Source organism: Phytophthora cinnamomi, assembly GCF_018691715.1.
Source record: "Phytophthora cinnamomi strain GKB4 chromosome Unknown Contig39, whole genome shotgun sequence".
Lineage (NCBI taxonomy): Eukaryota > Oomycota > Peronosporomycetes > Peronosporales > Peronosporaceae > Phytophthora > Phytophthora cinnamomi.
Genome location: NW_027150972.1, coordinates 1410602 through 1424337, shown reverse-complemented (window position 1 = coordinate 1424337; position 13736 = coordinate 1410602). Strand labels below are relative to the sequence as shown.

The 13736-nt window shown below is 54.6% G+C and overlaps 5 protein-coding genes across 5 annotated transcripts; 4 read left to right on the top strand and 1 right to left on the bottom strand.

Annotated features, from left to right (window-relative positions):
• Positions 1–480: 480 nt before the first annotated feature.
• IUM83_10734 (uncharacterized protein) lies at positions 481–1969 on the top strand (the record flags this gene model as incomplete). The annotated part of the gene is made up of 2 exons (XM_067935250.1): positions 481–1878; positions 1952–1969. 2 exons carry the CDS (start codon positions 481–483, stop codon positions 1967–1969), a joined length of 1416 nt encoding a protein of 471 aa, XP_067791457.1.
• A 3645-nt stretch (positions 1970–5614) lies between these two features.
• On the top strand, positions 5615–6049 carry IUM83_10733 (uncharacterized protein; the record flags this gene model as incomplete). The annotated part of the gene is made up of 1 exon (XM_067935249.1): positions 5615–6049. The coding sequence occupies one exon, from the start codon at positions 5615–5617 to the stop codon at positions 6047–6049; it is 435 nt and encodes a 144-aa protein (XP_067791456.1).
• Positions 6050–8448: 2399 nt separating this feature from the next.
• On the top strand, positions 8449–10806 carry IUM83_10732 (TKL protein kinase; the record flags this gene model as incomplete). Its single annotated transcript, XM_067935248.1, has 4 exons — positions 8449–10098; positions 10175–10287; positions 10356–10407; positions 10765–10806. 4 exons carry the CDS (start codon positions 8449–8451, stop codon positions 10804–10806), a joined length of 1857 nt encoding a protein of 618 aa, XP_067791464.1.
• Positions 10807–10849: 43 nt separating this feature from the next.
• Positions 10850–11910, bottom strand: IUM83_10731 (uncharacterized protein; the record flags this gene model as incomplete). Its single annotated transcript, XM_067935247.1, has 2 exons — positions 10850–10901; positions 10964–11910. The coding sequence occupies 2 exons, from the start codon at positions 11908–11910 to the stop codon at positions 10850–10852; spliced, it is 999 nt and encodes a 332-aa protein (XP_067791471.1).
• A 322-nt stretch (positions 11911–12232) lies between these two features.
• On the top strand, positions 12233–13504 carry IUM83_10730 (CAMK protein kinase; the record flags this gene model as incomplete). The annotated part of the gene is made up of 1 exon (XM_067935246.1): positions 12233–13504. The coding sequence occupies one exon, from the start codon at positions 12233–12235 to the stop codon at positions 13502–13504; it is 1272 nt and encodes a 423-aa protein (XP_067791455.1).
• Positions 13505–13736: the final 232 nt, after the last annotated feature.

The window sequence follows — 13736 nt, the reverse complement described above, 5'->3', positions numbered from 1 at the left end:
AAAAGCGCTGTTGCAGAAAATGTGCGAGCTCTCGCCGGTCGCCCACTTACTAATTGTCACGCACTGAACACTGAGTACACAATAAGATTCTTGTTGAATGAGGAGGCGCGCAGCGCGCGCCCCGCTCGTAGAATGGCAGCAGGCAATGCCTGTCCGCCAGTCGAGTAATTGAATAATGAAAGAAAAACCTCGTTAAGTTGTTAATGTTTATATTAGCAAATACGAGAGGAAAATGTTCAGATCGCCAGCTGCGATCTGGATAGTACAGGCGGAGAGCTGCCTGCCATCCATAGTGCGATGACGACAAGAGGCCGAGGAGTGAGCTGTCTAGGACGCAGTCCGAAGACGAGCTCACTTCCTCTTGTGCCTCCAGGTACCTAGCACGGACATAGAGTAGTAGGCATAGGAATAAGAGGTTAAGAGTTATATATTGTTGTGAGTTACCTACAGTGTTCTGTTCAGTTTAACATTTCAAATAACATGAGCAAGCCCCAAGTTGACAAGAGTTCGGTCGACTCGCTGCGGTTCAGCGGAAATCCTCTGCACTTCGCATCATGGAAGAGCAAGCTGGTCATCCACCTCAAGGTGTTAAGCGAGCAACGCGCGCTGGAGGAGCTGCAGCACAAGCGTGCAAAGCCGTTGACTCGGTTCGAGGATTTGCTCGAGAGCCAGCCGGTAATGCCGCCGCGTCCTCCTGCGGATAATAAAGACGCGGCATGGCAGCACGATTTTCACGAGACGCTGCTGAGTCAGCGGTCGTCGTACATCAAGCGGCTGCTGTGCGAGACGCTGCCGGGCGATTTCAAGGGAATCGCGACCAAGCGAATGGACGAGACCGTCCATGTAATTTGGCGGCACGTTGAAAAACAGTACAGCCTCAGCAACGCGGCAGGCGTCGTCGGGCTGGTTTGTCAGTTCATGGAGATGATGAACACCGACTTCAAGAGCGTGGGACAGCTCATTCCAGATCTCAACAGTGTGCGAAGCCAACTCAACGTGAACGCGCACGAGGCTAAGCACAGCCACATGTTGACCTCCCAGCTTATGCTGGTGATGGTGCTCGGAGTGCTTCAGAGGCACATATGGGGCTCTTCGGTTGAGCTGACCCAGGATGGGTTTACGGTCGAGAAGGTGAGCGACAAGCTCAATGCCATCTTCGGCACCAAGAGCAAGAGCGAGATCTGGGCTCTGGCCAGCGGAAAGGCGGTCAACCATGTCAACGCAGCTCCTGCAAATCCGAATGGTCCTGTGATTGGCAAGCGCAAGGCCGTAGACGGGCCGGTGCGCGATTTGCACTACAACATTGGTGCAATGAAATGCCACTACTGTGGTGGTGAGCACAACAAAATGAACAATGTTGGGCCACACAAGATGATCAACTGCCCCAAGCGTGCACTTGACAAGGCAGCTGGCGTGCACCGCCGGAACATCTGGTCAATGCCAAGACGCCAGGCTCGCAAGGAAGTCTACGAGCTAACGCCCAAGATGAGGGGCGACGGCAAGGGAAGGGCCAAGGCCAAGGTGAGACGTGAAGTCCCACTGGATGAGTGCCTGGCTAAAGCCGTGGTGGTGGACGCGTGCAATGCTGAACACGGCGCGTCACCAGCGACAGCTGATGGGTACACGAGCCCGCCTCCGAGCAAGTTCGTGGTGCCCGTGACCCCAGGAAAGGGCACGCTGCCCTTCAGCGACGAAGACGAGCCAATGGATACCGTCGTCAACGCAGTGAATGCTGACGCCACGGGCAAGGCTCAAGCCGCCGGTAAGGAACCGGACGGCGACGTGGACATGGAAGAGCAGCCAGGCAAGGACAGCAATCAAGAGATTGCTGAGACGACGAAGTCCTTCGACGGTATGCTGACTGAGCTCGAGAAAAAGGTGCGAAGTTTGTATCCATTTCTGTTAGATGATGAAATGTATCTAACCATAAATTCTTGGGTACTTAACTCAGGGTGCGGGTATGACCTAACCAGCGAGACAGCGCGGTTTGTGCGAAAGGAGCCCAACACTTAAATACTTTCTGAGCATCATTGACCACGACACGTCATGGCGTTGAACTTATGTCTTGCGCAATAAGAAAAAAGTATTAGAGAAAGTAGAGGAACTGCTTTTGCAGCTGGAGCGTGAGGGAAAGTTCACGATTCGTCGGATCAGGTCCGATGGAGGAACTGAGTTTGTGAAATCTGCCTTTAAAGCTTGTGTAAAAGCAAAGGAATTATATTCCAGACATCGAATGCCTACGGCCCTGAAGAGAATGGTGCTGCTGAGCGAGATCATCAGAGCAAACTGGACAGAGTTCGCTGCGCATTGAAAGACGCTGATATGGCACACAAAAGGTGGCCATAGGCACTTATGTACATGACGTATGTGCAAAATCGCACACCTGTGGCTCGGTTGGGAAATAAGACACCGTATGAGATGGTGCATTGGACACCTCCCAACGTGAGCAAGCTGCCCGTGTGGGGCTCTGTGTGCTTTGCGCATATCCCTGCCAACCTAAGAAAGGACAAGAAGCTGTCTGCTCGTGCCGTAAAGTGCCGGTTCCTCGGAATGTCGGAGGAAACGAAGGGTTATCGACTCTGGGACATGTACAACAACAAGTACATCCAATCACGAGACGTGTTGTTCGATACGACCAATGTAGCCACCATGGTCCAGCGAGCGTTCGGGCAGACTTATGAGGCCCTCACAATTGAATCTGCTGCGCGAGAGTTACCCGCAGCAGAGGGAGCCGATGCACTTGCAACCGAGTCTACGGGAGCAGTGGCAGCTGAGGAACCTGTAGAAGGGTCTACTGGTGCAGTGGGAGCTGAAGAACCTGCGCAGACCAGTAACCCAGCAGTGGGAGCTAAGAAACGCCGACGTGCGGGAATCGTGGATACGCCACCGAGGCGCGATCCCCGCCCACGTCGAGTGGCGAAGAAACCGAAGAGATACTCGGACTATCAGTGCTTCCAGGCAATGTTAGAGCACAACGTTGCGCAAGACATTCTAGAGCACAGAGTGCCTACACCACGATCGCTCAAAGACGCGTTGAGTGGGCCTTATAGAGAGCAGTGGAAACAGGCTCTGGAACTGGAGTACGACCCTTGATCGAGAATGGGACGTGGAGACTCGTACGACTGCCACCTGGGCGTATGACTTTGCCATGTCATTGGGTACTAGTTGTAAAGTATAACGCTGACGGGACTGTCGAGCGGTTCAAAGCACGCCTCGTAGCACAAGGTAACCACGAGGAGTTTGGGGTAGACTGTGACGAGGTATACGCACCAGTTGCACGATTCGAGTCTCTGCGCCTAGTGCTGGCGATTGGAACGATATTGGACTGTCATATCCATCAGATGGATGTCCATACGGCGTTTCGGAACGGCACGATGGACGGAGAGCAAAAGATCTATATGAGGCACACTCACGGATTTGCGAAGTGAGTCCATGAGCATTTGGTCTGCGAACTTCAAAAGAGCATCTATGGCCTGAAGCAAGCCCCCGCATCTGGTATCGAATTTTACATTCCTTTTTGACGTCGATGGGTTTTGCACGCTGCCACAAAGAGTTGTGCATCTACGTGCAAAGCGTGGGAGAAGAATGGATCATAGTCGTGGTATATGTCGATGATCTGACGATAATGTCGCGAGATATGCGACTCGTTAACAGGCTGAAAGCCGAATTGTCGAACCGGTTCAAAATGAAAGACCTGGGCGACATCATTATATCCTCAACATGGAGGTGCACCACAATAGAAATCAACGTGTGATGATGATCTCACAGCGCAAGTACATTGCAGAGCTGATTACAAAGTACAAACTGGGCGAATGCGCGCCAGTAATGCCACCACAAGTGCCTGGCCTGCAGAGCAAATTGCTGCGCAGCCCTTTGACTACAGAGGTATTGTTGGCTCACTCCAATATTTGGTCAGTGGCACACGCCCGGATATCGCCAACACGGTTAGAGAATTAAGCAAATTTCTATCTTGCTACAACCGCACGCATTGGGATGCAGCTAGGCGAGTACTCAAATACTTGAATGGGACGTCAACGTACGGTCTGTTTCTCGATTGAAAAACGAGAGACGTGACTTACGAAGTGTGCACTGACGCGAGCTTCGCGTGTCAATCAAAAGAATGTAAATCCGTAACTGGGTATGTGATCCAAATGGCCGGAGCGAGTGTGTCATGGTGCAGTAGCAAACAGGGAGGCGTGTCACTCTCGACTGTTAAAGCTGAACTTATCGCACTAAGTGAGGGAGCCAAGGAAAGTGAGTGGTTGTGGCATTTGCTGGGAGAAATGGGATTTCCTCAAAAGGTACCAGTGCAGGTATGGCGTGACAGCAACGCTGCCATCAGCATTGTGAAAAACCCTGGAAATCACAAAGCAAATAAGCACATTGAGATCCGCTATCTATTTACGAGAGACCTTGTTGAACTCGGTCGCCTTAAGATAGCCTATTGCTCTACAACAGAGATGACAGTGGATATTCTGACTAAAGCTCTTCCCACAAAAAAATTCCTGAAACTAAGAGAGAAACTAGGCGTTCGCGAACTGAAATTGTCCCCTAGTACTTAGTGGGAGTGTTGAATGAGGAGGCGCGCAGCGCGCGCCCCGCTCGTAGAATGGCAGCAGGCAATGCCTGTCCGCCAGTCGAGTAATTGAATAATGAAAGAAAAACCTCGTTAAGTTGTTAATGTTTATATTAGCAAGTACGAGAGGAAAATGTTCAGATCGCCAGCTGCGATCTGGATAGTACAGGCGGAGAGCTGCCTGCCATCCATAGTGCGATGACGACAAGAGGCCGAGGAGTGAGCTGTCTAGGACGCAGTCCGAAGACGAGCTCACTTCCTCTTGTGCCTCCAGGTACCTAGCACGGACATAGAGTAGTAGGCATAGGAATAAGAGGTTAAGAGTTATATATTGATGTGAGTTACCTACAGTATTTTGTTAATTTTAACAATTCTCTTTGTGAGTGAGGTATGCTAGATACTGAGTAATCACCACACACACAAAAAACGTTTTTGCTGCAACGTCTTAACCCCCCCCCCCCCGGTACTAAGGCTTGATAAGGAAGCATGTGGGATTTTTCACATGCTTAATAATCACACATGTGAGAATGTCCATAAACCGGTCGATTGGACCAAATTGGTCCGCGATACACAGGGCTTGGGGTTCCAACTATCCAACTAAAGAAAGAAAGTTTCAACTGCAGAAAGAAAGGTCGATGTATCCACTGCAGTTCAGGGTCAGTACACACATTTCCCTCGATGACGTTTAGTGGGTGACAGCGTTAATTCAGGAATCTGCCATCTCAAGGAAGAATGCCACCCCGCCGTGTGACGAGAAGAGAGGCAAAGCCGTTTCTGCGGCGTCTGTAAGGAAGACACGGTGCTAAGCGGGGGCGTCTCGTCCCCAAGCATCGCGAGTACGTGGAAGGCACCAGGGACCGTGACGCCGATTTTGGCGACGATGATGAAGTCGCTGCCACCTCACCGCCGCCATAGCCCCCCCCCCCCACCCCCCCCCCCCACCACCACCACCACCACCTCTGTCAGACGATCCCGAGCGACTGTTGCTTGGCGCGGTACGTCGAAATCAAGCTGGGAACCCTATCTGAATTCTACAATATGCTAGCGAAGACGTCACGGCTGTTCGGTAAAGCACCGGTAGCATCCCACGAGGAACTGGCGGAGAAAACTGCAGCAGCTGAGCCGGAGGCGGACGATGAAGATGAAAGCTACGTTGATGACGAAGAGGGCATTCCGAACGACGACTTTGAGTACGTGAAAGCGACCACGCCTCTCGCTGTGCCGTGGAGCAAACCGTCTATGAGGAAAAAGAAGGATTCGATTCTAATTAAAATTGCTGTTGCTTTTGAAGTCTTACTCACCTGCCCCCGATACGCCAACGCAAACGAGATGAATAATGAGTATGTTGAGGTGAATGATATTCGGAAGCGGCGGCGGCGCTGCAAGGTGTGCACTATCCGCAAAACTGTCACCAACAAGCGTCAGGTAACACGCTTTTACTGTCCGTGGTGCTGCAAAGGCTCCAACCTGTAAGTGCATCATGGTTGATATCAAGCACGTATACAAATGACTCATGCTCGATATCACGCTAGTTGTATTTGTGTGATGGGGTGCGTAGCGAGCACTATCCAAACAACAACTTGATTAGCTTTACAATCTGGCACCAGCTTTGGCGAAATGGGAGCGAGCGACCGCAGCCTCGCTGTGGTCGCGGTATCCAAATGCGAGCTCCTCGATAGAAGCTGCCAATTGCTGGCAAAGCCGATGCCGTACACTAACATCGAGATACTGCAGGTGAAGACGACGGCACCGCAGACGAACAGAGGGATCCCCCTGCTATAACGATGCGCAGGCGGGTGAGGATGTGTGCTGCCGATGAAGATGACAAAGCTCATGAGGAAGCGGATGCCGCGACTTCTTGTGATGATGACGATACTCAGGAGGAGACGGCTGAGGAAGGGAAATTGCGCGTAGAGACTGATGGCAAGACAGACGAGAATACAAGTAGTGGTGATTCTTGGTACGGACAGAAGCGGGGTAGCTACGTGAGTAATCAGCAGCTAATACTTGCAATTCACGCGATTGCTTATCAATTTCGATACCTATCTACTCATTGCAGTCGGTTTGCACACGTCTATCAACGTAAAAAGGCGCTCTCAGTAAAAGGGCCAAAACGATATCCGCTATATCAAGCATATCGTCCTGATATGTGATTGGAGACGCTTGATATACATCGTGTGAGTTCATAAATAGTACATATGATAAGACTTTTCTCCGACATCCGGACGACGTTCTTTTTTTGCCTATACAATTTCCAAGTTAAGTATTTCTTTAACATGCTTGATATCAAGCATGTGAAAAATAGTCTGTGCATCCAAGATTTGACCTCAGTGGCTGGCCAATACACCAAATGCGGAGGAGTATAGCTGACCGTCGAATAATCGGGCGTGTCACGTTCCTAACGTCATAGGAGCCAACATGGGAACCGGCGACTAACCTGCCTTCCGCCGAGATAACCACATACCGAAACCGCCAGCGTACCCGGTTGAGCGCCACTATATTGAAGCAGATGCTACGGAAGAGACGTAAAAGAAGAGAGGTTGATTAAAGAGACAGAGATCAACGCAAGCTTCACATAACTTCACTTAATAATGCAATTCTTTTTCATCTCAGTGTTGATATCATCCTCTTCCAGAAATGCCAGTCAGTGCATACTTTATCGTGGTGACTGAAAACAATCAGCTAAAGCGGTACAGGGCGTAGCCCCACCAACTCGCTCCGTACAAACCGCCGATTCTCACTCTAACCCCACATGGCACGGGCACGCCAATGATGCAGTCCTTGCTGACGGCGCCGCCGATCCGGCGCGCGGGCCGTGGCACGCCGCGGCCTTGGTCGATATGACGGGGTGGGGAGTTGTCTGGAACGAAGCCGATTCGGAAATGGTATATGACGGGTCGCGTGGCCGGCCGCGGGACGGATGGTCAGCATCCTCTTGCTGTGTCGGCCACGCATCGCGGTCTTATCTGTGTAACACGCGTCAGTTATGTGTGCTTACCTTGTGTGGATATGTATTTTGTCGTACGATAGACGGCGTACACGCGGAACAGCTGTTGTTGGATATCGGCAGGGGGCTGGAAAATCCGTCGAAAGCATGCGGGATGAACTTGGATTACGCCCGGGACATCGTCACGTGACGTGTACTTCAGCACATCTTGCTCCAAGAATTCGTCGATCGCACATTGAAGTTCGCCGACAGAGGCTTGGTGGGTGCGCTGTCATGGAGTTGAAGTTGACCAGATACGTTTCCTAACATTAGCACTTTGATTATGGCTGATCAGTCCAAGTCCTATGTGAGAGCGGCCGCAACAAAGGTAAGATCTACACACTTGAAAATAACAAAGTGTTGACTGGTGTGTGGTATTCGTACCAGTGGGTGAACCACGCGAAAACGTTCTTGAATCTGGTCGCAGGGATTGTACCAAGCGGATAGAGTACATTTGGGAGGTCAAGGCGATGGCTCGCATGAAGACCGAGCGCGGCATGAAGAAAACCAAGGTGCCTAGCTACTTGGATGAATGCCTGTGACGCTCCTGGTACTTTACCCAGGCTAAGGAGACTAAGAAGAGCGCTTTTTTTTTCATGGCCTGGTGATCGCTATTACGCGCAAGTACCAGCTGTAGAAGATGGCTACAGGATCAAGCTACATAGCATACCTAGCTGTACGTCGGTGTTTCTTCTCTATGAGGGTTATTTACCTTTGTGCAGGTAAACACAAAACAATTCCACCATGTTTTTTGTGCAATTAGGTATGGACGTGTACATGTATTATACGTTCAAACCCACCGTTATACACGACAAAAATAACGAGCACCAAAACTGTGTGCGACACACAACAATGGAATGGGTTCACTTCGTGGCTTCAACTTAGCATGGCGTCCTCCTCGCTGGGCGACGTGCTGGTGCCTCGCCTCGGCCTGCCTCTCTCCGCCGCGCTGTCCGACGCCGCCCGCCTGACGCGTCGCATGGAGGAGGCGGAGACGCTGTGCACGCACGTTTGCCGCCGCCTGTCCGCGCTCTACAATGCGCTGCTGGGCCTGGACGCCGTGTCCGCGCCCGTGCTGGACAAGTTCCTATGGCAGACCTTCCGCTTCCACGCCTTCCTGAGCCGTTTCAGCGGCAAGAAGCTCGTGACGCGCCTCGTGTGCAGCCGCAAGGTCCTGGAGCAGACCAGCAGCCTCCACCGAGAGCTGGACGCCGTGTGGGCCGCCCTGGAGCTGCCCGCCGACGACTGGGAGGCCCAGTGGCTGCACGACCGCAGCGTTCTACGCCAAGGGTGGGAGGCTCTACGCCAAGACCGCACGCGGCTGGCGGCCGAGCTGCTGGACACGGCCTCCCAGGTGGAGGCCATGGTGCTGCTCAAGTGCGAGAAGGAAACGTACTTCGCCAAGTACTCCGCGCACGAGCTGGAGCTGCTCAACGCCGTCTTCGGCTACGCGGCCAGCTTGTCGCGCGCCGAGGTGCCCCACGTGCCGCGGTGGTTCATCCCCCCGCACGAGGTGGACTTCGTCGAGACCCCGTTCAGCCGCGGCGCCTTCGGGTCGGTGCACCACGGCACGTGGCTGGACGCTCGAGTCGTGGTCAAGCGCATGCTCAGCCCCGTGGACAACGAGATGGAGCGCAGCGTCTTCATGAACGAGATCAAGATATGGTTCTACCTCAACTACCCGCACGTGGTAAAGCTGCACGGCGCCTGCCACGTCGGCCGCCCGTTCTTCGTGTGCGAGTTCGCGTCGAACGGAATTCTCACGGATTACATTGTCAAGGAGGAGAGAGAAGGTCGACGCGTGCTCTGGCGGAAGCTGCACGAGGTCGCGCTGGGGCTACACTTTCTGCACGAACGCAATGTTACCCACGGCGACCTCAAGGGAAACAACATCCTCGTCGGCGCCGATGGAGCAGCTAAGCTAACGGACTTCGGGCTGAGCTGTTTGCTCACGAGCTCGGCAGAGCCGGCTCCGATAGTGGGGACGATTGGAGCCCTGCGGTGGAAAGCCCCCGAGGTTTTGAACGGAGCTAGCGGTGCGTCCTACGCTGCTGACATCTATTCTTTCGGAATGAGCATCATTGAGGCAGCCACGCACGCATTGCCATGGGGAAATCAGATGCCCGACACTGCCGTGCGCTATCACGTGGTCAAACTGAAAGCTCTACCGATCAGACCTGATAGCTTCTCTGATGAGCAGTGGGAACTTATCCAGAGAATGTGCGCCTTCGAGCCGTCTGAACGGCCAGAAACCGCGGTGGTGGTTGCAAAACTTAAGCACTTTGCTGAGATGGAGCTGAACCAAAGTCGCGGCCTCCTCACTGAGAGTTCTACCGTTTACGTTAGTAGCGGCAGTGAGAGGTCGATTTTTCGGACGTCAAGCAACACTAGTGCCACCGCCATGCAGAACCAAAGTGCGCATCTGAGCTCAGCAGGAACGTCTTCTCGAAGCAGTGGCAGAACATTCTCATCCAGCACATGCAGCATCAATACCCTCCTTGGTGATGATGTGATGCAGGTTCTAAGCCTGCACGAGGTAAGGAGAATTGCCGATTTTATTTTAGGACGTTGCTCACATGAATGTTTTCTTGCTGGGTGTCCTGGTATCGTAGTACCTAAACATGCTTGGCGCTTTAGTGGATACCCAGTGCGAGCTCATCGATGCAGTTTGCAAGGAAGCGATTAGCTTGCAACCCACGGAGCTCGAGGACTTTATTGCGAAAAGGTTGGTGGGTTCGTTTCTCTCGGGTTTTATTTTTCTCATAAAAACTTATCGATGCTGGTCATGTTTAGATATGATGATCGCATGCGTGAACTGCGCCCCGAATGGCTGGCCAAGAACCATGTAACCCAAGATACGCTCACGACGTGTATGCTCATTTATGAAGATCAAGCCGAGTTGCAGGCCACCACAGCAGCTCTTCGGGAAAAGCTTTTGTTGTGTGCAACAGAGGCTGTGCAAGTTTTCAAAGGTCTGGTCGATCCTGCCAGAGCTTTTTGAAGATCACAGTGCTGCCAACTACTTACATTTGGTTATGTGGAAATCCATTGAGTTGTTATGATACCCAAAGCTCGGATAGACTTGTCTTGCTAGGGTACGATCTTGGCGTTCGTAGTAGCTCCATGAACTCCTTCTCGTATTTGATAAACTGCGCTAGTATGATCAACGTGACGGCTGTCCTGACCGATGCTTACGATTCAGCATGGCGATTTCTGTGGGGCGAAGCTGCTGTACGAGGACTAAGCACGACTGACACACGATGACACGCCGATCCTTTAGCTTCCCGCTACTCTTGTCTGTCACCTTGAGTATTCGCTCCGCGCGGCATGATGAGCACACTGACGATGCACACAAAGCGCAGCAACAGGAACTTTTATCCCCGTGGCCAATCGTGCTGAACCTCCTCATCATGCTCGGTCGTTCGAAGCAGCGTTTGCAGGCACTAGCACTAGACGAAGTCGAAGTCGAAGTCGAAGAGGAAGAAGAAGACGGCCGTCCCTGTTCCTGTCGGCGTTCCAGCCCGCGGGTGGCGATACAGCTCTGCAGCTTCTTCATCTCGGCGAGTTGAGGCGCGTCCCAGAACCTGAGCATGGCCTTCCACGTGATGCCAACCACCACTTTGTCGAGGATGGCGCCTTGGGTCTCCACGTATGTGGTCACGTAAACGTCCACGACGCCAGGCTCCTGCTGCTTGAAAATGGCGGCGTACATGACCTTGCCGCGTTCGGCGGTCCCGGGTAAAGGCGGACACTGCGAGAAAGTCGCTGGCTGCACCACCTCGTAGCCGATCCGGTCGCCGTTCTCGCGCGTCATGGTGCCCGTGGACGTGAGCGTCAAGAGGTCTCGCGGCCGCACCACCGACTTGAGCGGCCAGCTCTGCTCGTACAGCAGCCAAGTCACGCCAAGGAACCGGAACGGATCCACCTCGGTCGGGCCCAGCAGCTCGGCCAGGACGGCGCTGTCTGCGATGTGGTTCGTCAGCATCTCGGTGCGGGACCGGATGCTGTTGGCGTCCAGCGCCTTGAGGCCGAGCATGACTTCGTCCAGCTCGCCCGGGATCGTCCCCGCCGCGAGGATCGCCACCGGGTTCTCCCAGTCCGCGCCCAGGACGGCGTCGTCTCGCTGCGTGCTGCTGTCCTGCTCCACGTAGAGCGACGCGTTGGCCTGCGTCTTGAGCAGCTTCCAGCGCGCACTGTCCAGCTGCGCGTGGTGCAGCGGCGTCTCGGGTCGGCCCTCGTCCCGCTCGTCATAACTGCGCAGCGTGCGGCTCAGCAGGCGGAAGGCGCGGTCGTAGCAGTCCTGCTCCTCCTCGTCCGTCAGCTCCAGCGCGTCGAACGGGTGCGGCATCGGCGTGCACTTGACTGCGTGGGGATATTGTCCGGTTGTTCATCGATCCATCGCAGAGAGCGCTTCGTGCGTGGGACGGCAAAGCACGCTGGCCGCTCTTCCGCGTGATCCGCAGCGCGCTGACGCCATGCGCATTATCCTAAGCGGTGCTATTTCAGCGGCGGAAGGTGGCCGCTCTTAGGTGGCTGCCGTTCATCGCGCATGCCGGCCACGTTTGGCCGCGTTTGACAAGACTCGGCGTGCTTTTTTGAGCGCCGCAGCCCGAGCGAGCGGCCGCCGGCGCTGTGAATTTATCCGCCACTTCTCCATCCTCTGCCTGCCCATGGACTCGTTCTGCGTCGTCCGCCCCCTGGCCGGCGCCATCTACGGGCGCGTGGTGCTGGTGCGCCACCGCTCGTCCGGCCGCTTCTACGCGCTCAAGGCCATGAGTCTGCCGCACGTGAGAGCCCGGCGCGCTGTGACGGGGCCCTTCGTGCAGGAGGACGGGGACTCGGAGCTGCAGATCCTGCGGCGGCTCGGGCGGAACCTGGTCTACTCGTCCGGCGTCGGCGGCGATGAGAAGACGCGAGACAACCAGGAGGAGGAGGAGGACGACGACGACTGCAGCTGGAGCGTGAGCCCCGTGTGGAGCAACGGGGTCGAGGACGATGCTCGCGCGGCCGGGGCGACCCACCAAGGCGACCGGCACTTGCTCACGCTGCACCAGGACTTCGTGGACCGCTCGACCAACACGCGCTGCCTGCTGTTCGACTACTGTCCCTACGGAGACTTGTTCTCGCACGTGAGCGCCCACGCTGGCAGTCACGGCAAGCCGCGCGGACTGCCGCTGGAGATGGCGCGCTCGTGCTTCGAGCAGATCGCAAGCGCGGTTGGCTTCCTGCACGCGCGCAACGTGGCGCACCGCGACTTGTCGCTGGAGAACGTGCTGCTCGACAGCTTTCGACGCTGCCGTCTAGCAGATTTTGGACTCGCGAGTGCCTCTGGAACCCGCTGCTTCGGCGCGCGGGTGGGCAAGATTTTGTACATGGCTCCCGAAGTTTTCTCTCGCCCGCCCTACCGCCCCGACGTAGGCGCTACATGCAGCCGCGCGAGTGTGGGGGTCGATGTCTGCTACGACGGACTGCAAGCAGATATCTGGTCTCTGGGAGTGATTTTGTTCATTTTGGTGACGGGCATCCCGCCGTTCGAGAAGGCGAGCGACGTGGACGCCAGATTCCGCCTTGTGTCCAAGCCCGGGGGATCGATTGGATCGCTGCTGCGGGAGTGGGGGCAGGAAGACCGACTGCCGCGTGAACTGCGCACGCTGCTGGATTGGATGCTTCGTGTGGATCCGCGACAACGACCCTCAGCTGAGCAAGTACGAGGGCACGCGTGGCTTCAAACCACGAATGACTCCCAGCAGCAAACGACGCCGGTCAAGGAGAGCTCTCGGTGGAGCGGGCACGGAGAAAAGCGGCCGAGTGCTGAGCCCGAGGAGGAAGAAGACGGGGAAAACCAAGAGCCGCAGCAATTGGCGGGAGCGGCCAAGAACGCCGACAAGTCATGGTCTTGGAGCAGCCCACGCAGCAACAAGCGAGTGAAGCGCACGGAGTAGACAACATGCAGATAATGTCTGACCAAATGTTACTTAGTTTCAGTCTATCATAGCAGCATGCTGGTTCACCGTTCCGGTGTAGTAGCCCGCATATCCGTTCCGTTGATACAGACCTATCTCGTCCACCTCATGTATGTAGACTTTAGCAGCACCAGTGAAGGTTGGTTGGTGATCACTCTATCTGCGCCAATTGCCTCGCCAACATCGGTCTGTCCTACCAGTCTCGGTGCGG